General features: G+C 37.2%; 1 protein-coding gene across 1 annotated transcript; it reads right to left on the bottom strand.

The window, feature by feature from the left end:
* Positions 1 to 23,722, bottom strand: ACTR5 (actin related protein 5). Its single transcript, XM_070939973.1, has 9 exons — positions 23,339 to 23,722; positions 13,081 to 13,310; positions 10,673 to 10,842; positions 8,459 to 8,676; positions 7,945 to 8,127; positions 6,353 to 6,475; positions 3,816 to 3,955; positions 1,274 to 1,406; positions 1 to 598 (listed from the first exon to the last, which is right to left on the bottom strand). Exons 1-9 carry the CDS (start codon positions 23,720 to 23,722, stop codon positions 341 to 343), a joined length of 1,839 nt encoding a protein of 612 aa, XP_070796074.1. The 3' UTR covers positions 1 to 340.
* Between the last annotated feature and the right edge of the window lie 1,059 nt (positions 23,723 to 24,781).

Below are 24,781 nucleotides of genomic sequence, written 5' to 3'. Positions count from 1 at the left end.
TTGATGTAACCAATAGCCTTGGCAACAATTTATTAATATAAAACACATTATATGTTTGATCAATTAGGCTAATAAGCATTTTCTCTGAAATATTCATATTGTTTCTTTTACACCAAGAACTGATGTACGAGTCCTTTTTTCCCATGGCAACCACAAACATAGGACACTCAACATTTTCTGTCATGGGGGGTGGGGGGTGGGGAAGTATAGCTGCCTTTTTAAGATATAGAAGTACCTTGGCTGAGATGCCCAATACATGTCTTAGAAATGCACATCCAATTCTGTAGACCATCTTGTAGTTCTGGAAAGCAACAACCTTCGTCCAAAAATAATACACATATCACGTTTGCTCAGAGATGCTGTTTGTGGCAGTCCCTGGCACTTTACTTGATGCTGACGTTTCGGCAGTCCGTGGAACCTGCTTTGGGAGACGGATAGGCACATAGACATTGGAAACACAGTGTTCCTTAAGATATTCTCCACCTTTCTCTTCGTAATCTTTCCTAGTTATCCAGCCTTCTTCACGGTTCATGTACTCTAGTGCCCAATCCCGAGCTCCATACCATGCATCAAGAACAGGATTAGAAGCAAGATGCACCTGCAAGGCAACAAAAATATCACACCATAGAGACAATTTGTAAGCAAAACTATTTGGTAGAAATAATTTCAAGTATTGTCTTTTCTTGCACGAAATGCCTGCTTCTTAAGATGAACTTGGAAAGGATAGATAGGTTCTCATGAGAATGGCTCTTTATGAATTCTTCGGTCTTCATTTTCCTAGGGAGGTGACACTGGAACTCCCCTCTTATGGAATTTTTTTAATGGAATTTTTTTCCTTCCGAAATATGTACTTATGTTCTGCAATTATAACAGGTTTCTATGGCTTTGATTTTTAACATTCCATCATTTATACAATTGCATTTTTATTATTTGTGTACTTGTCAGTTGCTGTATGCACACTGATAAATAGAAAAGTAGGATATATTTAAAAGCAAATATGTGTCAAACCTTCTGAAAATAATATAATCTTGTTGGATAAAATCAAAGGTCCATCTGCTTCCTCAAGTAGCCAACTGAACTCTTTTAGGAAGCATACTCCCAGTAACTGTATTAATAGCAGCCTAGAGTCACATCTTGGTGAAATCGGTGGCACATAAATTAAATAAATAAATAGCACACAAAATCTGAGCATAACCTGATGGTGGAACGTTGAATATTTCACTATATAAAGCTTTTGAATTTTCCCTTTCAATTGGCAAAGACAATACTCTACCTGAAAGGTTGATTGGAATGGCCTCATTTCAAGCAATTCTTTCTGGATTCTGTCTTTCATTCCAGGATACATCACATTTCCACCAGTGAGGAAGACATTCTGGACAAGTTTTTCCTGTTGATCTTTAGAATATCTAAAAAAAAGAAACAAAAACTAACCCTGTTATCAAAACATTTAAGGCTCTTTTTTGTCTGACTATTGATACAGGAATCTGCCAGTGTATCAACAATAGCTTAGTTCCCTTTCCCCTGAAGTATTTTACCTATGGTACATATCTCTACAAGCTAAACCACCCGCCCTGACCTAGGTTTTTCAGATGTTTATGTGAAGCCCATGTGGTTATTGCTGAAAATTCAGAAAGTTAAAGGGCACCCAGATTGGCTTAAACTTCAAAGATTTCCAGAGTATAAAGCTGTGAAGTACAATGCTTAGAATTCGAAGATAAAAAAGGCACTAAAAAGCATGTAAGAGTGCAACATGGCACTCATCTGCACCTCCTTAAAGTAATCAGATCTTAGGATCCTCGTGGCTGTTCTCTGTGGTACTCTTGTGGCATACACACTTTTGTGGCATAAGGTAAAGGTTCCCCTTGCACATATGTGCTAGTCGTTCCTGACTCTAGGGGGCGGTGCTCATCTCTGTTTCAAAGCCAAAGAGCCAGTGCTGTCCAAAGACGTCTCTGTGGTCATGTGGCCGGCATCACTAAACGCCAAAGGCGCACAGAATGCTGTTACGTTCCCACCAAAGGTGGTCCCTTTTTCTACTTGCATTTTTTACGTGCTTCGAACTGCTAGGTTGGCAGAAGCTGGGACAAGTAATGGGAGCTCACCCCGTTACGCGGCACTAGGGATTCGAACCGCTGAAGTGCCAACCTTTTGATCGACAAGCTCAGCGTCTTAGCCACTGAGCGACCATGTCCCTTTTTCTTGTGGCATTCTTCATTCCATGTGTCAGAGTTCCAGAAAAACCCCAACTCCAATTAAAAACTCTGAAGCAAGCATCTTCTCAAAGTTCTACTTATTAAACTAGGTATACTGGCACATCTGGGAAAACCCAAATATGAGAGTTCTGTGTTTTCCCTCAGTAAATCAAAACCCCCCCAAACCATCCCCTCATATCAATCGATCACATGCTCCAATCACCATCCGTCCCATCTCAAGACAGCACTCCAACCACTCCTTCTCCAGGTACAGAATCATCCTGACCTTGACCGGAAGGAAGAATGCTATTTTGTCTAAAGACAATCCCTCTACTAAATTCACCCTCCTATTTTCCCACACATGAGAAGGTGGCAGTGTGGAAGCTTCAGGCCTAATATGGCTTCCAAAGCTGACACCATGTTTGCTACAAATATTGCTACTCAATTCTTAGCCCAACAAGTATTTTTTTAAATCAAAGTTTTTTTTAATTTTCTTTTTTTCCTAATTTATAAAATCTTCCCAGATGATAAAAGCTTCTCTAAAGTAATAGTATGAGAAGAATAAAATTCACAGATACTTTCAAAATCACTATATAAGAAACTCACTACTATCTGTATGGGCAAAAAATAAAACGTAAGATTTATCTGAAAATCCCAGAATGGCTCTCAACGATGGAAGCCTTTACATACCTAAATTTGGTGAAGTTCGATACAAAGATATTTTGGACACTGAAGGGAAATTAAAATCTAAGCAAGATCTTGAAGATCAGGGCATTATACTATCACAGTGGTATCAATTGCAAATGCAATCTAGATACGATAAGGACATGAAAAAGTATGGCTTTTAGAAAGGACAGTCTGTGATCAGATATTGTTAAACTCTGATGAAAAATTAATTAAGAAAATATATAATTTTTTAGTAAACTGGAAAAAAAATAATTTCTTTCTTCTTCATCAGCTGCAATGGCAACTAATAACTCTAAATGGTTATAGCAAACTTCAGGTTTCAACTCTTCCCCATTCTTCCCCTGCTTTCCCTAGTTGAAAGAACTGTGTGCCTCAGATTGTGGTATGTCTCATTTTTTTCGTGTAGCATTAATCCAGTCTAGCACAACTTTTAAACACAATTGCTATGACAGCAACACACTGAACAGTATTTTCTAAAGCTACACAAAAGCAGAGTGTCACCGAATGTGTCAAGTATATAGTTCTATACTACTCTTATATATTTTCTTGGAAATATGCCCCATGTTATCCTCAGAGTAGTTTACAAAGCATATATTATCCCACAATACTTTGCTAAATGTGTAACTTGGCTTTCTCAGAACCTGCAAATGCAAACCCTCTTCTCTTATTTAAAAAATAGTATGAATATTATTCAGGCTAATCTGAAAGCAAATAAGTAAAAAACACACTAATTTACCTAATTTATGATCCATGATTAATTGAACCATGATTTATTGAATGAATGCAACTGCCAGGGTTTGCACAACACATTGAGCCAAAGCTAGTTGACTACATGTTAACTCACTGTATCATTCAAAGCATCTTTCTCTGAACACTGAGAACATATTCTTAAGCACATCAATTTAAGTTAGGAATTCAGGAAGTCTGTAACTTTACCTGTCCAGGACAAGCTGCATGGTTTCTGCTATCCCAGCCTGTTCTTCTCCTATTAGAGATGGCTGAAAGACAATTTCAGGAACTCGGATTCTCTCTGTGCCAATAAAGAGCTGATGATACTCTGCCAAATTAAACACGGGCTGTAAAAACATGAAGATTCAGGAGAGCAATGCTTTAGAACAGGGATGTCAGATTTGATCTCATTGAGGGCCGCATCAGGGTTGTTTGACTTCGGAGGGCCGTGGGTAGGGTGGGCATGGCCAGCTCGACGTCACTTATGTCGGGGGCACCTATAGTGGCCAAATGCTAAGGCAGGACTTCCCTGAAGTCCCACCTTCTTCTCATTATAATTAGGCAGCACTAAGAATTTTAAAAATTAATTGGATTATTTAGTTTTGGGTCCTATCAAAAGATTCAAGTTTCCGTTATAGGACAAGATGATTCACCTGTTGTGATAATGATGATATTATAGTTCATCTCTTCGCTCTACTTTGCAAGGCATTGATAGGATAAACTATATTGCAGGCTTGTTTCCAAGTTGTGTAGTACAGTAATTTAATAAAATGAGTGAAATAATTTGTTGCAAAGAAAATCGGGAAACTCTACCATATGAACATTCCTACTATTTTAATTGTAAGCCACAATAAGGAATGTACATAACTAGAAAATTAGATATGACAATGACGTAACTATTTCTTGTCTGTCAACAAAAAAATACAGTAATTGAATCAAGACTACAGGTACTAGAACTGGTCTGATAGTTTAAAAATTACATATAGGAACATCACTTACTTGGCAAATTAAGACAGATTATTTTAAAAATTATCTTTCAAATAGCAATACAAATAAATATAACACAGCAAGTGTGATCCAAAAGCAATCAGGTATGCTAAACCTGGATTGTACTGAAAAGATATGGTTTGTAACACGAAAGCTATGGTAAACTTTAATACTATTTAGACAAACTGCAATGTCCTCCAAAGCCATTCTGGCTGGAAATTAAGTGAGTCCAGTATATTTGAAGAACAGTAAATTGGGAAAAGGCAATTTCAATCTATATTGTTAGAATTAGTATTGCATGGTTTTAGTTTCTCCCTTGCTTACCAGTCTTTTCTAAGTGGAAATTTTCATAGCTGAAATCCTGTGTTTTGCTATCTAGAAGCTAGCAGCTGAGTGACAAGCAGAAATTCACTGTGTGTTCTACACAGCATTTAAAACATAGAATTGCAACCTTTGAAATCCTCAGCCGTAAGGATGACATGCAGGAAAAATACTATACCTAATAATGCTACTGCCAGTGCAATATCCAAGATAAAGTTACACCTAGTGAATTTCTGACTGCTACACACAACATTTGTGCCCCTTCAGCTGAAACTGAACAACCCATTTGCTTCATGACGTCCAAGGCTAAAAATGGTAAAATGCAAACAGCAATACTGTGACCTAAAAGTATTGCAGTTAAAAGAAGCAAAATGAAGACGATCCTACTCAGACAGAAACAATCACAACAAGGCTGCTGAAGGGCCAAGGCCTATGAGGGGAATAGATCCAACCTATCCCAGGAACAAGAAATTAAATGATTCACTTGTTATGGTTGCCCTCTATTTTCCAGGTATCTTTCCTTGTCTGTCAGATCCCTTTTCACTCCAGAAATAAAGATAAAAAAGGGCAGAAAGGGGAAACTGAAACTGATCGTGTACTATACTTTCCTCTTCTTTTCCCCACAAAATCATTATTTTTTAACAGAATGAGAAAAATAATAAAATAATGCAGCGTAACAATATTAAACAGCATTATTTATATTAGTACTGAAATAACAAAGAATACTAATTTCTCACTGAATTGTTTTCTTTTCCTCACAGCATCTGCTTCTACTTCCTGACTTTTTGACACTTTTCCCCTTGGCAGGAATACACATACGTAATTAGGATGTTTCCCAGTACTTCCTTTATATCAGACACCACTTGTAACCTCTGGATTTCACAGTTGTTTTGGGTTAAATAATTACAGGAAATTGCCTTTGTCTTCCATGTTCACCAGTCAGGACCCCAAAATACTCATCTACAATGTCATAACATAGCCAACATGATTAAACCTAGTTATAGAAGGCATGCCTGCCCTGACACTTCCAGCTCTGATTTCAATTGCATACAAGTGGATTGCAATAAAAGAAAACAGCAGATGGAATTGCTTTCTAAAAAATGACTGTAAATATGATTGAGGCAACACTTCTGCTTATCTCTTTCCCCCATCCCATTCCTGGCATAGCAGAGATTGGAGAGAGATTTCAAGAGAGTAAAGCTGTTTCATCTTCTACATATTGAGAGCAATGTAATCGCATGAGCAGCAGGAAAGTTTCAGGTGAAGGAGAGATTTATCTACAGAAATCACCCCCCCAAAAAAAAACCCCACAAAAAATTGCATAGAAAGAGATTCCAGTAAAATACTGTAAACTGTTAGCTCTTCTAAACATCAAGAACAATGCAAATAAACAAACATTTATCTGAAATTGAGATTGTGTCTACTTAAAAACAAACCTGTACTGTAGTAACTGGTTTTTCAACTTCAGGTTGCTCCTCAGCAAATAAAGGCTCAAAATCATTCACACTTTCTACATCTTCCATGGATTGTTCACTGCCCAATGGATCAAGATCAGGAATCTTGGAAGAAAAAACATTAGAAGTTATTTCAAGAAAAACAAACACATAAGGTAGGATGAATATGTTATGTTCTAAAAGGTGCTATAACCAATTAACCAAACCAATGCTTTTTTTTTCTGAAGAGAGACAAATATTCTTAAACTTCCAAATTCAGTAAATCTTATTTCCTTCAGAGTGAAGTTCTATATTTATTTATTTATTTATTTATTTGTTTGTTTGTTTGTTTGTTTGTTTGTTTGTTTGTTTGATTTATATGCTGCCTTTCTCCGGAGACTCAGGGCGACTTACAATACTTTAAGCAATATTGCTTGAAAGATGTAATTATCTTCAGATCATAACTCTTTTCCCCCAAAGATGTGCAAAAAGCATTTTTTAAAAATGTTCAAGGGAAAAAACCTATATAGCAACAATAAATAAGGAATTTAATTACTATGAAAAACAAAGGTTGAGAGTGAAGCCTTTAAAGCTGTTACTGTGTTTCCCCAAAAATAAGGCCGTGTTTTATATTTTTTGGAACCCTGAAATAAGTGCTTGGCCTTATTGCCATGTACTCAAAAGCCCAATTGGGCTTATTATCAGGGGATGCCTTATTTTGGGGGAAACAGGGTAGCTACCATGAATATCCACATACATTTATGCTCATGGCCACTTCCTGCTTTTTTCTACTTCTTTTGCCATAATTTGACACAATAGTTCTAGCAATTGCATGATTCTAAGTCTAGCAAGAATTCTTGTATATACAGATCATTTTATAAGGTTCAGTGATAGCAATTCTACTAAGTATACTTACTGAACTAAATATCTCAGAACTAGTAGAGCGTATATGTACCTAATTTGTTCCCATTTCCTCAATCATTACTACAATGTTCTAATATGCACCTGTTTCAGTGTCCTGAGCTTTTTCTGATAATGAAACATGAGTGGTTGGGGAACAATAATAGAGAAACTTGTCACACTTCCAACTTAAACAGGCTTTATCTTCTGACTCTTTGGCCTTAAATATGCATTATCTAATCTGTGTATAAATCAGTTTTTCTCAAGAATACTAAAACAAAGTTGTGTAAATAGAGAGGCCTGCAAGAAACTGGGATTAGAAAACGTGAAGATTTTAACTTGTGTTGCTTAATACTTTTCCAGCTTTCATTGAGTACTATATAAGTCTGTTCAATCTTCATGGATTTCTTTTTGGTTGGTTGTTTTAGGAAAGGACATTTCCCTCCTTACAATTTCCCCAGAGGTCTCCCCCCACCCCCCAAACTCTCTAAGCCTATTGGAATACATTTGTTTTTCAGAAAAATATTAGTAAGTATCATCATCTTGTCATGCTGCAAATGACTTAAGGACAGAATTAAAGATGGCAAAACAAAGAGCAGGAGAGAGAAATGTGTACACTTGTATGAAGTTACAGTACATCCAAGAGAACAAAATCTTGAAACTGTTTCCCAAATATTGATTCCCATGTATGATACCTCTGGCTTGCTGTCCACAACATCCACTTCAACACTAACTTCTGCCTGGAGGATTTTCTGCTTAGTTTGCTCAATGGCCAAACTGAGCTTGTGGATATAAGACTGCAGTTCCTCAGCAGAGTCCATGTTCAGTTCCATCAAAGCTTTGTGAAACTGATCCACCTGGCCATCTTCTAGCAGTTCCTACAAAAGGAAGCATTAGTAAGAATCTACTTTTACTGTTAACCTGCTACAAATCACTAGCCTTCACTGTCTATTTTCTATTATAACTAAGGGAATTTCTGCAGAAAAATTACATCTGGAAAAGAGAACCAAATTGATTCCTAAATAAGCGACTTGTTATTTGCTGGCAATTGATTACCATCTTTAATTCCTTCACTTGAATAAAATGACAATGACCCTCTGAGAACAAATATTTCACAGAGAATACAATTCCAAGAATAATCCTCCCCCAGTTTCTCATTTTTCACTTCCTCCTAACTAAAATTCCAATTCCAGCAGTGCATGGAGTTACCTGAACATAAAGAAGCCTCTCCAGTCTCTCTTGATCCAGCTGAAGCTTTTCTTCTCGACGGCGAGCATTAAGTTCCTGAAGCCGTCGAAGTTGTTGCTGCCGTCGCTCTTGCTTCTCCTCAGACGTGATGGTGCTTCCAAGGAGCTTATTTGAAAAAGGCAGCTGCATCTTATGCACATTGTTCTCATAGTATTCAGGTGATCGCCACTTTTGCATCTCTGTTCAAATCACAGTAATGATTTTTGCTCAGAACAATCATAGTAATAATTTTTGATCAATAAACTCCTATTCGAATGCCCTGAGAAATTAAGAAAAAGCAATGTAGGATATTTTTTTTTGGGGGGGGGGGGGAGAGAAGGTGACAGGAAAGAGAGAACTAACTTCTACCCAATATTTAATAAATAAATTGCCTGCTGTGGGAAAACCTACATGACTTTTATGGTATTGCACCAATCTATATGAGCGAAGGAACAAGAAGAAACTGTATTTATCTGATGCCAAAAAAACAGAAATTAGAAAACAGCAACTGCAGGGAAAAATAGTATTTTCTAAGAAAATTCCAATGCAAACCAACCAGAAAAGGCAAACAGCATGCATTAATGAAACTTAGCAATCAGTATGATCAAAATTGGGGAAGCAACTCTTCTCATTTCCTTTATAAAATGGCCTTTATAAAGCCAACTGTTGGGTCAGATTGTGTGATTATGTTCAACTTCAGCAGTTTAGGATCTAACTATCTGGTTCTTCTTAGATCTCAAATAAACAGGTCATAATTAGGTTGATTTCAAGGGAATCAAATATTGACCTAGCCCACTGTGCTTTATTTTTATTACTGGTGTAGTTCCACATTTCTAGGCAGTTCACAAACCTAAACCATAGATGAGTAGCATCATAAATAAACAGCATGACACTGATCAAAAGCAATTCAAATTTTTTAAAAAGCATGCTACCAAACAGATGGCAGAAAAGTGCAGAAGTTAATCTCTAGAGACTTGTCAAAACTGCCATGTTTTAACAGCTTTCCAATGAAGCCAAAGGTAGAGTTCAAATGGATTTTAGGGTGGGTGAGGTATCTTATATCCAATTGGTAGCATAATTACAGTACATCCACTAAAATCAACACTTAAAATTAATTAAGTCCATCTTAAATTCCACTGTTTTCAACAATCTTACTCTAATTATGTTATTTTTCATATTGTATATTTTACAATATGAGAGAATATATCAAATCATTCGTGATATACAGTAAGTTAAAGAAAAATGTAAAAAATAAAGCAATCCACACAATCCCTATATTGCTCTATTAATGATTTGGCTTGTGCTTATTCTTAAAATATAAAATTGCAACAACATAGAACAACATGCACTATATTGGTGTCTATTTATACAATGCAAACACAATTTTCCAGTGAACTCATTTTTCATCTCTCTATTCACTCTAAACACATTTGTTGATTTAACCAATAATATGTATTTAGCTGCTACACCCTGTTTGCTGAACTTCCTGGACTGAAGAACCATACACAGAGTTTGTTCCAATGATTCCAGATATATGAAATCAAAGCATGTTAAAAGATTTGTATTCTTTAGATAAGGCTGTGGTTATTTCATCCTATTCACTGAAAATACATTGGCTGCATTTATATTAAGTCATCATTTATTTAACTGAGTTTTTTGGAATAAGCCACTGTGGCTGATTTACACAGCATGCCAGCCTGGTCCTTTAATGGAACACAATTCCAACCAAAACAGTTCAGGAGACTCCTGTTTACCACACATTTCTATCTTCTTTTGATTAAGAGGATATTGGTTTTTTGTGGACTAAACTATTTTTTGTGCTACTAAACTATTATTTGTTAGAACTAAACTAAAATACTGTATTTTTGGATGCTGTAATAATTACATATTTTCTAATGTCTTATTCAGATTTGCAAAGCAATTTTAGATACTTTCTAATCTTTTTAGTACAGGAGTGTCAAACTCGCATTGTCATGGCAGCGACACGTGACGTATCGGGACTTCCTCCCCCCTTTCGCTAAACCAGACGGGGGTGGAGCCAGCACGTGACACATCTGGCCCGCGAGTTTGACACCCCTGCTTTAGTAGTATAAAATTCACTCTATTTTTTTAAGACTGCCAAACGCTGTGTTTTACAAAATCAGATGACACAAAAGAAATAAAGTTACATGATAACTGTTGACAGCAATGCCTTACCTTCTTTATAATCTTCCGCGATGTAGCTGTGCTCATGGAGTATTTCTTCCACACGGCTAAGCGTGATGGCAGCAAAATGCCCTGGATATTTCAATTGCAGGAGGCGCTGGAGATAAAGAGCTGCCTGGCATCCTCCAAGATTTATGCGCTTACAGTTTCGCGCATCTAATCTAATATTTCATAAAAATGGAGGAAAAATTAGGCTGTACGGAACAGTTTCATTCTCTCTATCAGAAACCAAGTTCTAAAGACTTTTCAAGTAGCCATTTATGTCATGTCCACAGTCAATATTATCATCAATATTGGTTGGTTTCACTCATGTAGTGGAAACTCTTAAGAAATCTTCATTACTTGGGGATACAAAAATAATCAAAATACAGTTAAAATATCCCAATTCACAAAAAATTAAATTATGCTTAAAATAAAAATTATCCAAGAGAGAATCTAATTGAATAAAAGAAAAACATATTTAATACACTCCCAAAGGCTACATAAGAGATTTAAGACAACTAAGAAGAAGGTTGATTTGGTTCTCAATCTCTGACAGGGCATTAAATTGGGTGAATCAGAAAAATGATAAGCAGCCAGTGTAAGTGATACAAAACAGAAGAATGAAAATTAGTTTCTGCTATAGTTATTTTTAACTGCCATATTTCGTACCATTTGAGATTTTTAGTGCAATAGATTATTAAAATCAAGCTTGAACATCATAAACATACAAACTAAATAAGCATAGTATGCTTTAAATTAAGACATTGCTAATCTCCAAAATTACATGTAAATAGTGGTTGTACTGTAAACACTGTTTGTTCAGTGGCTACATTTATTCAATAAAAGTTCAATAGTAATTACTAAATTAGTATTCAATAAAAGTTCAATAAACTTCAATGGCTATATTATGCAACACACCAAGGCAAAATCATAGAAACCATTATAATGTTTAGCAGAATATATTACAAATAAAGTCACTAATTACGAGAACTCCAAATAGCTAAACTGGCCCTTTAGTTATATACTTCCACTGAGATGAGAACATTCTCTAACATGCAGATTTCAATTTTATCTTGCGCATATTTAAGGTTGTTCGTTTCTCATTAAACCTAAACTGCCCACATAGGTCTGTCTAGGGTTTTTCCATTATTTCCTTGAAATTAGAAGATGAAAAAGGAAAAGAACAACATTGTGCCAACTTATCAACGCATTCTTCTAATTTATGTTAGCAGGTTAATGTAGCTTGGGGAATAACAATTGTCCAAGGACAATATGTCACCCATCAGTATAGTTCTGGAGTCAAAGGCACCACATTCCTGCCCCACCCCCCCTACACAAAATAAAAAATGCTAGGTTGTGGTTTTTTTGTTTTGTTTTTTTTTTGCATTTGGGGAATTTGCAGAACTTTAAGCAGCACTAGAGTAATTTGGATGACTTAAAGCTTGCAGAGTATTACAGGGCACATTTTACCTAACTCCTGAAGTTCCCTTTCAAAAAACCCCTCAGCATTCCCAGCACCATTTTTAGAGTGTGGACATAAATATTTATTTATTTTAATTTATTTATTAAATTTGTTTGCTGCCCATCTCATCTCAGAGTGACTATATCTGCCATATGTCAACTCTGAAGCGAACCTGGCTGAAGCCATCTTGTGCTTCCTCACAGTTGCCACGAAGCCTGAGAAAGAAGGGGAGGGGGAAGTAGATAGCTCAGCTTACAGTCAAAATAAAAACTTTTCCTGTGGGAACCAAGGTCATTGTAACAGGTGGCTGGTGAAGGAGGAGGAGGAGAGGAGCCTGCCAGGTGTATTCATTGGACAATGTGACTGATGACAGCTGGAAGGGGGAAAATTTTTCTCTTTTAATTAGGTGAAAACCGCAGGAACTTTCAGAGTTGGTTTTCACCGGTTGTGCTGAAATGGTGTATCCAATGAACATGTTCTTAGAGGAATCTACCTGCCTCGGAGTTCTGCTTCCAATGGGTGCATTACTCGGAATGCTGACACCATATATATGGTGTAGCCCTAGAGAAAAAAGTTGCAGTTCTTTGTTGTAGATATTAAAAAGAAAAAGACAAAACCCATAGATATCTCAAAATCTGGTGCAGACGAACTAAGGTAAAGATTCCCAAAATACAATCTTCCACACATTCTATAGAACTGATCTCACATCGAAGTATGTGCACCCAAGTCCCAATGAGTAATATAATAATGAAAAGCATCTTAATTAATTCTATCAAAAATCAGTGAAAGAATTCAGGAAGACAGAGTCAGGTTTCTGTCCATTCTTCAGTGAAAGTGATTTATCAAGGCATCCCAAACTCAGGCCAGAAGTTTAAATTGTAGACACACACAAAAAGGTAATTATTTAGTAATTTATGAAAATTTATATTCTATTGGAAAACAGGAAATAACTCACCTGCCTTCTAAGACTGGTAAAATATGAGTACACTGGTATCCAGAAGAAACTATGAGCCCACTGCAAGGCCAGCCTTGCCTTTTGTTATGATAGAAACTGTACAAGCTGTCTACACCATAAGAAACCTTTGGAACCTGGTAGCATTCAAATAGGAGCTCTGACATCATTTGCCTTGAATAGAGAGGGTTGCAGACAGCCTCTGTTATCACAATTGGATGGTCAACACAGCCCTATAACAAAATTAAAACAAGAAGTGACAATCTGTGAATCCTCAACAAGACAGTTTAAGATGATCAATGTAGCTATATTCATAAATAGGGACAGTGAAGGAAGATAAAATGATGACTTCTACATTGTAACTTCATCAAATGACATGACAGACATATGTACAGATTTCATGATGCATATATCACCATGTTGAGGTCACTGATGTTTATTACAAATTCCTACAAATAGAGCACTTAGAAATTTAATTTTACATGTAAGGACATAACCCCCAACACATGGTATCTTTTATTGCAAAAGTTTTACAATTACATTTTCACCCCTTTTTTCACCCCCCCACCACCCTCCCCAAACTTCCCATCCTCCCTAACCCTCCCTAACCCTCCCCCCCCAGACTTCCCTATTACATACTCATAACTAATAACACTAATAAATAAACCTGAACCCATCCCTCCCCCTATATAATTTTTCCTCTTTGTCTCTTTACATTAAAATATTTCTAATACATTATTTTCAAATAAAAGCTATTTGATACTTTCTAGTTTGGTATTTGTTCTGAACATATTCTATCCACCTTTTCCATTCCCATTCATAAGTCTCTTGTGAACAATCTTTTAAATACGCTGAAATCTTCGCCATCTCTGCAAAACTGGCCATCTTCAAAGTCCATTCCTCGATAGTAGGCAAAGCTTCATTCTTCCAGTATTTACCTATCAACAATCTTGCTGCTGTTATCATATACAATATTAGTTTTATTTCACCCCGTGTAAAACCCTTAACTATACCCAATAAAAACAATTGTGGAGAAAATTGAATTTTTTTCTTCAAAACATTCTGCATGACCCACCAAATTTTTATCCAAAAAGCCTTAACTTTCCTACAGGTCCACCATACATGATAATACGTAGCATCCAAACATTCGCATCTCCAACATTTTGGCTGAACATTAGGGTACATACATGACAACTTTTTAGGATCTAAATGCCATCTATAAAACATTTTATAAAAATTTTCTCTCAGGTTTTGCGACTGTGTAAATTTAACATTCTGAACCCAAATTTTTTCCCAAGTTTCCAGCATCACTGGTTCTTCAAAATTCTGTGCCCACTTAATCATACAATCTTTAACTAATTCCGTTTCTGAATCTCTTTCTAACAAAACATTATAAAGCCTTTTAATATGCATTGGACCTTTCTCTCTTATATGTCTAACCAATTCTTCCTCATGCAACATAATACCAGTTTTTTGGTCCTCTTTCCATCTCATTTGTAATTGATTATATTGTAACCAGGTTAAATTAATCCCTTCGTCCAACAGTGTCTGCAATGTCTTCAGCTGCCATCTGCCCGCATCTGTAAAAAGAACCTCTTTATATAAAAACCCCCCGAGTGACATTATATTTGTATTCCACAAGGTATGACCAAGATCCAGCCATAGCGGTATTTTATAATCCCATTTGAGTCGGTGCTTCTTCCAAACTTTCATCAAGGAGTCTCTAAGTATATGACTTTTAAATACTTTATCCACTTTATTTTCATAGAATAAGTAAGCATGCCATCCAAATTCAAGATCAAAACTTTCTGCATTCAATATTCCAGCCTTTTTATTTCCAAACCAGTCACTTGTTAAAGTTAAAGCTGCTGCATCATAATATAACTGTAGGTTTGGGAGTTTAAGGCCTCCTCTTTCTGGAACATCTTGCATAATTTTCAATTTCACTCTCGGCTTTTTCTCGTTCCAGACAAACTTATTCACACCAGACTGCCAGACTTTCAGTTGTTTGTCACTTTTAAGCACCGGAATCATTTGGAACAAAAACAGAAATCTTGGCAAAATATTCATCTTAACTGCTGCTATTCTTCCAAGTAAAGACAGTTGCAGCTTTTTCCAAATCTCCATGTCTTTCTGAACCTCTCGCCACAACACCTCATAATTATTTTGAAACAATTTCATATTTGATTCTGCAACCTGAATTCCAAGATATTTTACCTTAGGTACAATTTCAAAACCTGCCCTCCTTTCAAGCTCGTGTTTACGATCTTGTGTCATATTCTTAACTATCATTTTAGTCTTTTTTGAGTTCAGTTTAAAACCTGAAACTCTACCATAGTCTTGTATAATGTCGTTCATCAGGATTATTGATTCCATTGGTTGTGATAGGGTAACAACCAGATCATCTGCAAATGCCTTTATTCTATAATCCTCTTGCCTTATCACTATACCTTTCAAAATTTTTGAGTCCCGTATTGTATTTAGCAAGACTTCCAATGTTAATATAAATAAAAGTGGGGACAACGGACATCCCTGTCTTGTTCCTTTTTCAATTTTAAACTCTGTCGTCAAACTTCCATTAATAATAATCTGTGCTTTTTGCTCTTGATAAATTGCTGAGATCGACTGTATAAATTGGTCCCCAAAGCCCATCTTTTTTAAAGTCTTTAGTAGAAAGTTCCAATCCACTCTATCAAAGGCTTTCTCCGCATCCAAAAAAACCAGCACTGCAGAAATCTGTTTATTCTTATCAAGATATTCCAATAAGTCTATTACTTGCCTTACATTATCCTTCATATATCTGCCCTCAATAAATCCCGCTTGGTCCTCATGAATTACTTTTTGGATTACTGGCATCAACCTGTTGGCTAATACCTTCGCATAAATTTTATAGTCTGTGTTCAAAAGAGATATTGGTCTGTAGTTCTCTGGTTTTTTAGGACCAACTTGTTCCTTTGGTATCAGAGATATATAAGCAGTTGTCCAAGATGGGGGTATTTTACCCCCTTGTTGAATATTGCAAAATAAGTCTCTAAGTTGTTCCACCATTTCAGCTTGTAAAGTTTTGTAATACACTGCAGTCAAACCATCCGTGCCAGGAGCTTTGGCTGTTTTTAGCTGCTTAATTGCTGCTATTATCTCCTCCTCTGTTATAGGATAATTCATTCTTTCCTTTTGTTGATCAGTAATTTTTGTAACTCTCTTATCCTTTAAATATTTTTCTATAAGTCCATTCTGCACCTCTTCTTTGGCATATAATTTAGTATAATAATCCACAAAAGCTTCTTTAATTAATTTTTGTTGAAAAATTTCTTTCCCTCCAATGTTAATACTATCAATAGTCCGTATACTTTGTTTTTTCCTCAGTGTGTAAGCCAACCATCTGCCCGGTTTATTGGCATTGCAAAATGTATTATGCTTCGCGTATTGTAAACTTGTTGCAACTTGTTCCGCAATAAGCATTTGAAATTGGTCTTTCAAAAGTTTTATAGCACTTCGTATTCTTTCATCTGTTGGGTTTTTAATAAGTAATTGTTCCTTATTCTTTATTTCCATTTCCAACTCAGATCTTTTCTTTTGTCGGAACAGTCTATGTTTAGAATTCATGTAGATAAGTACCCCTCTCATATAAGCTTTACTAGCGTCCCAAACAATTTCAATTGGGGTACCTTTATTCAAATTTATCTCAAAAAATTCTTTCAAATGCTTTTTAAGTTCTATTGTATTTTTTTCATATCTAAACAAATTCTCATTTAATCTCCAAAAACGTCTCTCAACCTTATCCATCTCAATTTCTATCCATACAGGGCTATGGTCAGTCAAAGTTCTTGGAAAAATCTTTGTTCTTTTTGTCTTAATAAGTAGATCATTTGACAACAGGATAAAATCAATCCTAGAAAAGGATCTATGTCTATCGGAAAAGAAAGTGTAATCCAATTCATTTGGATTATGTATTCTCCAAACATCTTTTAGTTCCATATCTTCTTTCAAATCAAAAAAAGTCTGCGGTAGTCTAATTCTAGACTTTGCCAAGCTCTTTTTGTCTAATTTAGAATCAATTACTCCATTCCAATCTCCCATAAATAAAATAGATCTATAGTCCCATTGCACTATTTTAGTATGTAACATCTTGTAAAAACAATCCTGTTGTTGGTTGGGAGCATAAATTCCAATCAAAAGAATTTGACCATTTGCTGTAAGCAATTCAATTGCTACAAACCTACCATCTTGATCTACTTCTATAACTTTTGCTGTTAATTTTTTATTTACATAAATAACCACACCATTCTTTTTCTGCGAAGTTGAAGATATATAATGTACTCCTAATTTTGAATTTATCAGATATTTCTGATCTTGAGTTGTAATATGCGTTTCTTGTAAACATATTATATCATTATTAAATTGTTTCAAATATGTAAATAGTTTCTTCCTTTTCTGTGCTGAATTCAACCCATTAACATTCCAAGATAAACACTTAAGGGTCATCGGCCTGTTTCTGGAGCGCAGAGCAAAATATTTGAAGTTCATCCAGGAGCTTCGATCTTGCTCCTCCCATAGCTCCACTCTCTTGTGGGGTACTCTTTGCTGCCTTCTTGTCTTGTCTTTCCTGTTGTTGTTGTTGCTTTTGTTTAAGTAATTTGGATTGAGCTCTAGTTATACGTTGATCTTTAACTTCAGTCAACTGAATCAAATCCAAAATTGGAGAAGAATCCAGCAAGGGCTCACTCAGAAAACCTCCTTCTGCACCTTGCACATTTTCTAATTCCTGCTTAGGCTGTTCTTCCAATTGCCTCTCTTCACTCTCCTTAATCTCCAAAACTGTAGATGTACGTGGAGATGGTGTTCTTTCCTTAAGAATAGTACTATAAAAATGTTGTGCCTTCTCCACAGTATTCAATCGATATCCTTCTCCCTTATATCTAAAAATTATCCCAGCTGGCGCGTCCCACCGGAAGGGTATCTGTAAGTCTTTCAATTCCTTAACAAGAAAACCAAATTCTTTTCTAGCTTTCAGCATTTTAGGAGGTAATTCTTTAAAAATTACAAGTCGTGAGCCCCCCACTTGTACAGAGGTGTGAAAAGATTTTTGGAGGATTTCATTTCTAATTTCTCTCTCAGTAAAATATATGACCACATCTCTAGGCAGTTGTCTTTGTCTGGCCACCCAAGAGTTCACTCTGTAAATTTTATCTATTTTGTGAAATACCAGATCAGGGTTAACTTGTAAGATCTTAGCCAAGGCTTCAGAGCAAACTTGTCTCAAGTCCTGTCTCTCCTCCTCTCGAATTCCCCGAAGCCGTATGGCAAATTCCATCGCCCGGAATTGTATCATGACAATCTCATCTTCAATTCTCTGCATTTTATTATCAGCTTCTTCAATTTTATAGTCATTATCTTTCATCCTAACATTAACTTCTAGTTTGAGTTCTTCAACTTTAAAATCAACTTTCCCAATAAAATTTGCCAGGCCAGACGCCACTTCTGATATTTTTTTGGTCACCATATTTTGATTCTGCTTCACCATATCTTTAACTTCATTAATTTCCTGCAGAAATTCCTCATGTGATTTTTGAAGTTTATGATCTATTTCCTGTTGAGATTCTTGAAATTTTTCATCCAAAGTTTTAGAAATAAAGTCTTTTAAATCTCCCACATCAATTTCTTTTTTCTGAGTTTGTGACTGTTGAGCAGGGGGAAGTTGCGTTTGATGTTTATGTGTGGGGGATCCCCCCCCTGATGCCTTCCCTTCCTGCTTCTTTGAAGCCATTGTGCCACGTAAGCTAATTTTTCTAAAGAGGGAAGTTCTTTTTCCTTTCCCTCTTCCACAAAAGCTTCTAAAAAAGTCCCCCAGATTTAATCAAGTGAAGCTGAAGTAAAACAAAGTCAAATTTTAGAAAAAGAAATTTTTTCTTTAGATAGAGCAACTTTGTAGCAGCTTTATAACTTTGTAACAAAGCAGGAAGGCTTCACAAATCCACTTTCATTAGCTCGTTAACTCAAATGCTGGGCGCCATTTTTTTTCAAATCACTTTCACTCACTCACTTTCTCTTTTAAATTAGAAAGTCAACAAAGCACTGATACTTGCAGTTTTCAAGTTTCTGGATTCAAGTTGATATTTCCGTTGATTGTTAAAATTAGTTCCTTTCGCTTTAAGAGTTTGCTGCTGCCGGCTTGTTCTGCTAATTAGCAGAAACGTCCCACGCCGCCCGGAGTTTCAGCAGGTTGGAAGGGAGCCACGCCTGTTTCCTCCCCAGAAACAGTTCCCTGGGGGGTTACAGGGGCTCAACCTGTACCCTGCTATCTCTTCTCCTTCAATCTTCAAGATTTTGGAGTTTTCGAGCCGCTCCTCGATCGCGGGGCGGCTCTACAGGCGGCGGGGCTGGCGGTCTTTAAAGAAACACCGCCGTCGCCGAGGCTCGCAAACCGGAAGTCCAACACATGGTATCTTTGATAGGCATTATTACTTATATGTTCTTCCACAGATATGCAAACTAAAATGTGTGTATGTACATTAATGAACACAGAAGGATTTTTCTAGAAGTGTAATCTGCATACCACAGATTCTGTTCATCATTCACCAAAAAAGCTTAAGTGCTGTTAAATGTGCAACACTTACAAAACAAGAATTATGCTGTTCTCATACTTGGATAATGTACTTTTTCTTGGAAATAGCAATGCTTCATAACTGAACTTTTTCCCACAAAGGATCTGGACTGGCTAATTTACTCTGCAGATTAGCCATGTAGAAAGCAATTTTGCAAACTGGGCATTTGTATGTTTCCATTAATTTAATCACCAGGGGAAATGCATGCACACTATAATTCTAATCTCACTACAACTCTTCCGAGCGTACATTCTTTGCCCAAGGCTCAGGTACTACTTTTATTTTTTACAAAATAATATGGATTTGAGAGTTCAAGTGCTAGGATAACAATATGCGCTTGAGCTCTCTGTAAAAATATTTAATATATACCAAAAGGGAAAAAGCATTTTTATAATTTGGAAGTGTCTAACACCAAAGACTGATAATCTGGCATCTTCCACATAATTTGTACTATCATTCCTTCTCCCTTCTCTTAGGCGCAAAATACTTCCAAAATATATATATGTATTGTTTTAGATAAATTAATAGTGATGCCAAGGTAACCCATTCTAGTCTGGTAAACCATTCCAAGCATTTGACACCATCTGATGGTTACCTGATTTTGGCAGACCAGCCCTGTAAGACGAGGGCTGAATGAAAACAAATAACTCCAATGTTATATGTTGCCAAAAGATTGCCACACTGGTGTACAGAAGCTCTGACACATTCTTTAGCATCGCTTCTTTCACTTTAGTTGGGGGGGGGGGGGAAGTGTGAGAGAAGACTGTATTGCTGCTGTTCATGAAGCAGAAATAATCACTGCACTTTAAGCAATGCCCTGATTCAATTTTTGACTGCTGGTGGAGTCCTTCCAAATGAAGTTCAACAATGAATGCAGGTTGTTTATGGTACTACTAGCATCAGTACAGTAGAACCACTGGTCACGAACGCTTCTGACCATGACCAAATTGGGTTACGACCAAAAAAAAAATCACATTTTCCCCCCCGCAGCCGATATCCCCTTCCGTGCCATTTTTTTTGTAAGCGCCAAATTTCCAAAATTAGGTTCGGGTCACGACCAAATCGGTTTGCGACCAAAGTTATGGAACGAATTATGGTCGTGACCAGAGGTTCTACTGTACTATGTATCACTGGAACAAAAAAAAATGTAAAGACGATGAAGAGCTGATTTATGTGACCAAAAATAAAGTGGACAATCTGTGGCAGCAACCATCCTATTATAAATGAGAAAAGTTAATGAACTAATTAAGGGCAGCTGATGAATCACTCAAAGACAAATTGTTGTCAAGTTTGGCATTTTCCAGAAACATATGTCACATTCTTGATGTTTTTCAATACCAGAAAGTTCATGCAAGAAGGTTTTTTACATGCTGACAGCATAGATGAAACCTTCAACAGCTGTCAGCAATTGTCATGTTATGAAAATAAAGGTAAGGAATTTCTTCACAGCACTGTAACACCTCATTACAACAACATGAGCCTATTATGATGACCAGAAATAAAGTGTCCTTTTCTGGAAATCATCATAAAGTTTTCTCTTTGAGGAAAAAAATACAAAATCCAGATTGCAGCCGGAAAAGTCAGGTACAGGTGTTTGGAATATAGATGGTATTATTCACATGGTGAAGCTGGCACCAATATCAACTTTGAGTGCTACATTGCAACACTTAACACTGAAACAACAATTCAGAAGCACAAGAATTTATGGCAATGTCAGGTCTCACACCCCAAAAGCCACTCAAGAGCCGTGTACGTGATGATTAAGGTGCTGGCCTAGAATCTAGGAGACTTTGAGCCAATCACACTTTCTCATCCCAATCTATCCCACAGGGTTGTTGTTGTGGGAAAATAGAAGGCAGGGATGTTAGGGTATGTTCATTGCTTGAATTGACCAATTATACAAAAGATAGGAATAATAATAACTGTAAAGTTGATCACTCTGTTTAATACCATTTGCCAATCCAGATTTGGTGCCATGCAACTTCCACCTTTTTGGAAAATGGAAAGAATAATATCTCACGGGTGTCTGACTCAAATGAAGATAGAAAAGGATTGTCAGGATCAGCGTGGAATTCTTTAATGAAAGATTTAAGAAGTTTGTCCATTGTTCCCCAAGGTGCATAGCAAATGATGATGATTATGTGGAAAAGCATATGGAGGATACAAAAGAGTTCATTTATTATTTATGTATTTATATCTCACCTTTATTATTTTTACAAATATCTAAAAACAATGAACATATCCAGCACTTTCCTCCTCCTATTTTACCCACAACAAGAAGTGATTGGCCCAAAGTTACGCAGGTGACCTTGATAGCTAAGGCAGGACTTGAACTCATGGTCTCCTGCTTTCTAGTCTGGTGCATTAACCACTAAACCAAACTGGCTCATTTCAGGAATTATTTTTTTTATTTATTATGTATTATTATTGTATTTATTTATTTTATTTATTAAAATGTCCTATTTAAACTGAAATTTTGGATGGGGCATTACTTTTCATTTAACCCTTGTAAATGTAATGTTATATGTGCCACAAATATGCAAAAGATGCTCCATACATGCTTTAATAAGATAGTTATGCTTTTATGCCTCCTTTTTAATATATAATTCAAGGTGGCGAACATACCTAATACATAATGCACTAGTCCTTCATATCAGAGCCCACTTCTGTATTTCTATATATATTTTGCTAACTATATATCCCATATCCCTTAAGAAAAGCCTTATATTACCTTCTCCCAATTTGTTTGGAAGAACACTGGATTTGTTTGTTTGAGGACACTTATCGATCTAACCCTGTCACTAATTTATGCATTCCAGCCTTATAGTCACTGCGGTATGAATTCTACTGAACATCAGTTAGGGAGGCAATGCTTCCGCAGAAAAATTTGTTGAGCCCCAGAGAGGCCTTCCGTACAAATGTTACCATGGAGTCCATTTCCTTTAAAGGTAAAGGTAAAGGTTCCCTTCGCACATATGTGCTAGTCGTTCCCGACTCTAGAGGGTGGTACTCATCTCAGTTTCAAAGCCGAAGAGCCAGCACTGTCCAAAGACGTCTCTGTGGTCATGTGGCTGGCATGACTAAATGCCAAATGCGCATGGAACGCTGTTACCTTCCCACCAGAGGTGGCCCTATTTTTCTATTTGAATTTTTGATGTGCTTTCGAACTGCTAGGTTGGCAGAAGCTAGGACAGAAGCTGAGCTCATCCCATTACTAGGGATTCGAACCACTGAACTGAAAGGTTGGCAGTTCAGTGGTTCAAATCCCTAGTATAGGTCTCCTGCATGAGCAGGGGGTTGGACTAGATGACCTCCAAGGTCCCTTCCAATTCTGTTACTCTCACTGCCAACCTTTTGATTGACAAGCTCAGAGTCTTAGCCACTGAGCCATAGCATCCCTATAATAAATATAAATGATAATAAATATAAATGATAATAAATAAATATAATAAATATAAATAAATATAAAATTATTATATTTATATAATAAATATAATATAAAGTCCCATTTCCTTTACGCCCCGGCAAATCTAGGTTAGCAGTTCCGTTGGCCCTATAACAACTGCGCCGCGAGTCCAAAGTCGTTGAAAGCTTCTCAACTGTCGCGGCTGAGGATCCAACGGTACCAACGGGCGGGTCACTTCTGCCTTCCTTACCTGCGAGGAGACGCCCAGGCGCTGGAAGCCGTGATCGAAGAGCTGCTCCTGCAGCTCCATCTGAACCGGCACGTTGCGGTCGAAAGGCGAGCGGAGGAGCCATCGGAGGGGTTCGGGGCTGCCCAGATCGTTGCCCACCTGGGTTTCCGGGCCAGCGCCGCCGCGAGCTCCCCGGCTTCGAGCAACTAAGGAGCGGAACTGGAGCAAGGGCTCGCCGGGCACTGCGGCTTGCGGGCAGGCCCAGCCCAAACGCAGTTGGAACGAACCGTTATCCAGCACCAGAGGAACCGGAGCCGGCAGCCGCACCGCCGGGTGAGCTTCCAGCATCGGGTCCGGGTCCCATCGGACGTCGCGGAATTGGAACACCCCTCCGGCTGCCTCCATGGCGAGAGAAAAAGCTTGCCGGCCGTCAGGTCCCTCCCCGTCTTTTCTCCGACTCGAAACAAAGGCTTCTAAAGGACTGTTCCGTTCACGAGACGAATCACCATGGAGACCAGTATTAAACCCGCGCGCGTTGCCGGTTCCGCTCCTCCCTTTGAAGAGAGTTTCTCAACCCCAGACTTTAAGATGTGTGGACTTCAATTCCCAGAATTCCCCCAAATAACATATTAAAATCCGTGAGATTAAGAAAAATTGTTTTAGACTAGACTAGGATTTGATTTGCCACTTTGCTGGGTAGGTGCATGTGCAAGCATATGCGTCCAAAAACTTCTTTTTATTGAAATAACGGAATTTCGAGCTGCATATTTAAACGTATAACACTCGAGAACCTGAACTAGAGAACCGTTGAATAAAATATAATATCCTCCTCCCCCAATTTAATGTTGGAAATAGGATCTGCTTCGAGTAGACTTGTATAAACTGGTGTTTATGGGACTTGTAGTTCCGCATGTTCGAAGGCTAACTAATTAGGGAAGACTGAAGAGCAATATTAAAAGAGGTTTTATAGATCTATTGAGATTCAAAGTTCGTTTAAATAAATATATGTTAATGTAAGTTTTCTTATAGTAGGGCTGACAGGGAACTTACTAAATTCCCTTACTAAGAAGGAGTGAAGCTGGATTTCTGGAGATGAATTATGGCTAATGGTGGTCATCATGAAAGTAAGAATGGTTTAATTTATAGTTATCTTCAGAAGACATCTTTTGGCCAGCCAATTTAGGAAACTATCACCTAATCTCTAACTTTCATTTATAGGGATTGTTTTGGAGATTTAGATTTTAGAGGATCTTAGAGGAACCATTTCCTGGGTTTTCTACAGTTGAGCATCATATCTGGGTGTAGGATTAAAATGGCATTGCTTGCTTTGATGGATGACTTTTGGTGAGACCTGAAAGGAGGGGACATGCTAGTCTTGGTCCTCTTAAATCTCTCAGTAGTTGGTACAGCACAGTACCCATGATCATCTTTCTGGACTGCCTGCAAACATTGGCACTTGGAAGA

The sequence above is a fragment of the Pituophis catenifer genome, unplaced genomic scaffold (assembly GCF_029215685.1).
Source record: "Pituophis catenifer annectens isolate HBS135680 unplaced genomic scaffold, rPitCat1.0.hap2 SCAF_3, whole genome shotgun sequence".
NCBI lineage: Eukaryota > Metazoa > Chordata > Lepidosauria > Squamata > Colubridae > Pituophis > Pituophis catenifer.
Note: the sequence above shows the minus strand (reverse complement) of the source record. Positions and strands in the feature narration are given on the sequence as shown.

Bases quoted from the DNA above. Each gene is read 5' to 3' on its own strand.
- ACTR5 (XM_070939973.1), bottom strand. From the start codon at position 23,722: ATGGAGGCAGCCGGAGGGGTGTTCCAATTCCGCGACGTCCGATGGGAC. The intron at 6,476-7,944 runs GTATCATACATG...TTTTCTTCCAAG, and splicing joins TTGTGGACAGCAAGCCAGAG to ATTCCTGATCTTGATCCATT. The intron at 1,407-3,815 runs GTAAAGTTACAG...TCTTTTTTTTAG, and splicing joins ATGCAGCTTGTCCTGGACAG to ATATTCTAAAGATCAACAGG.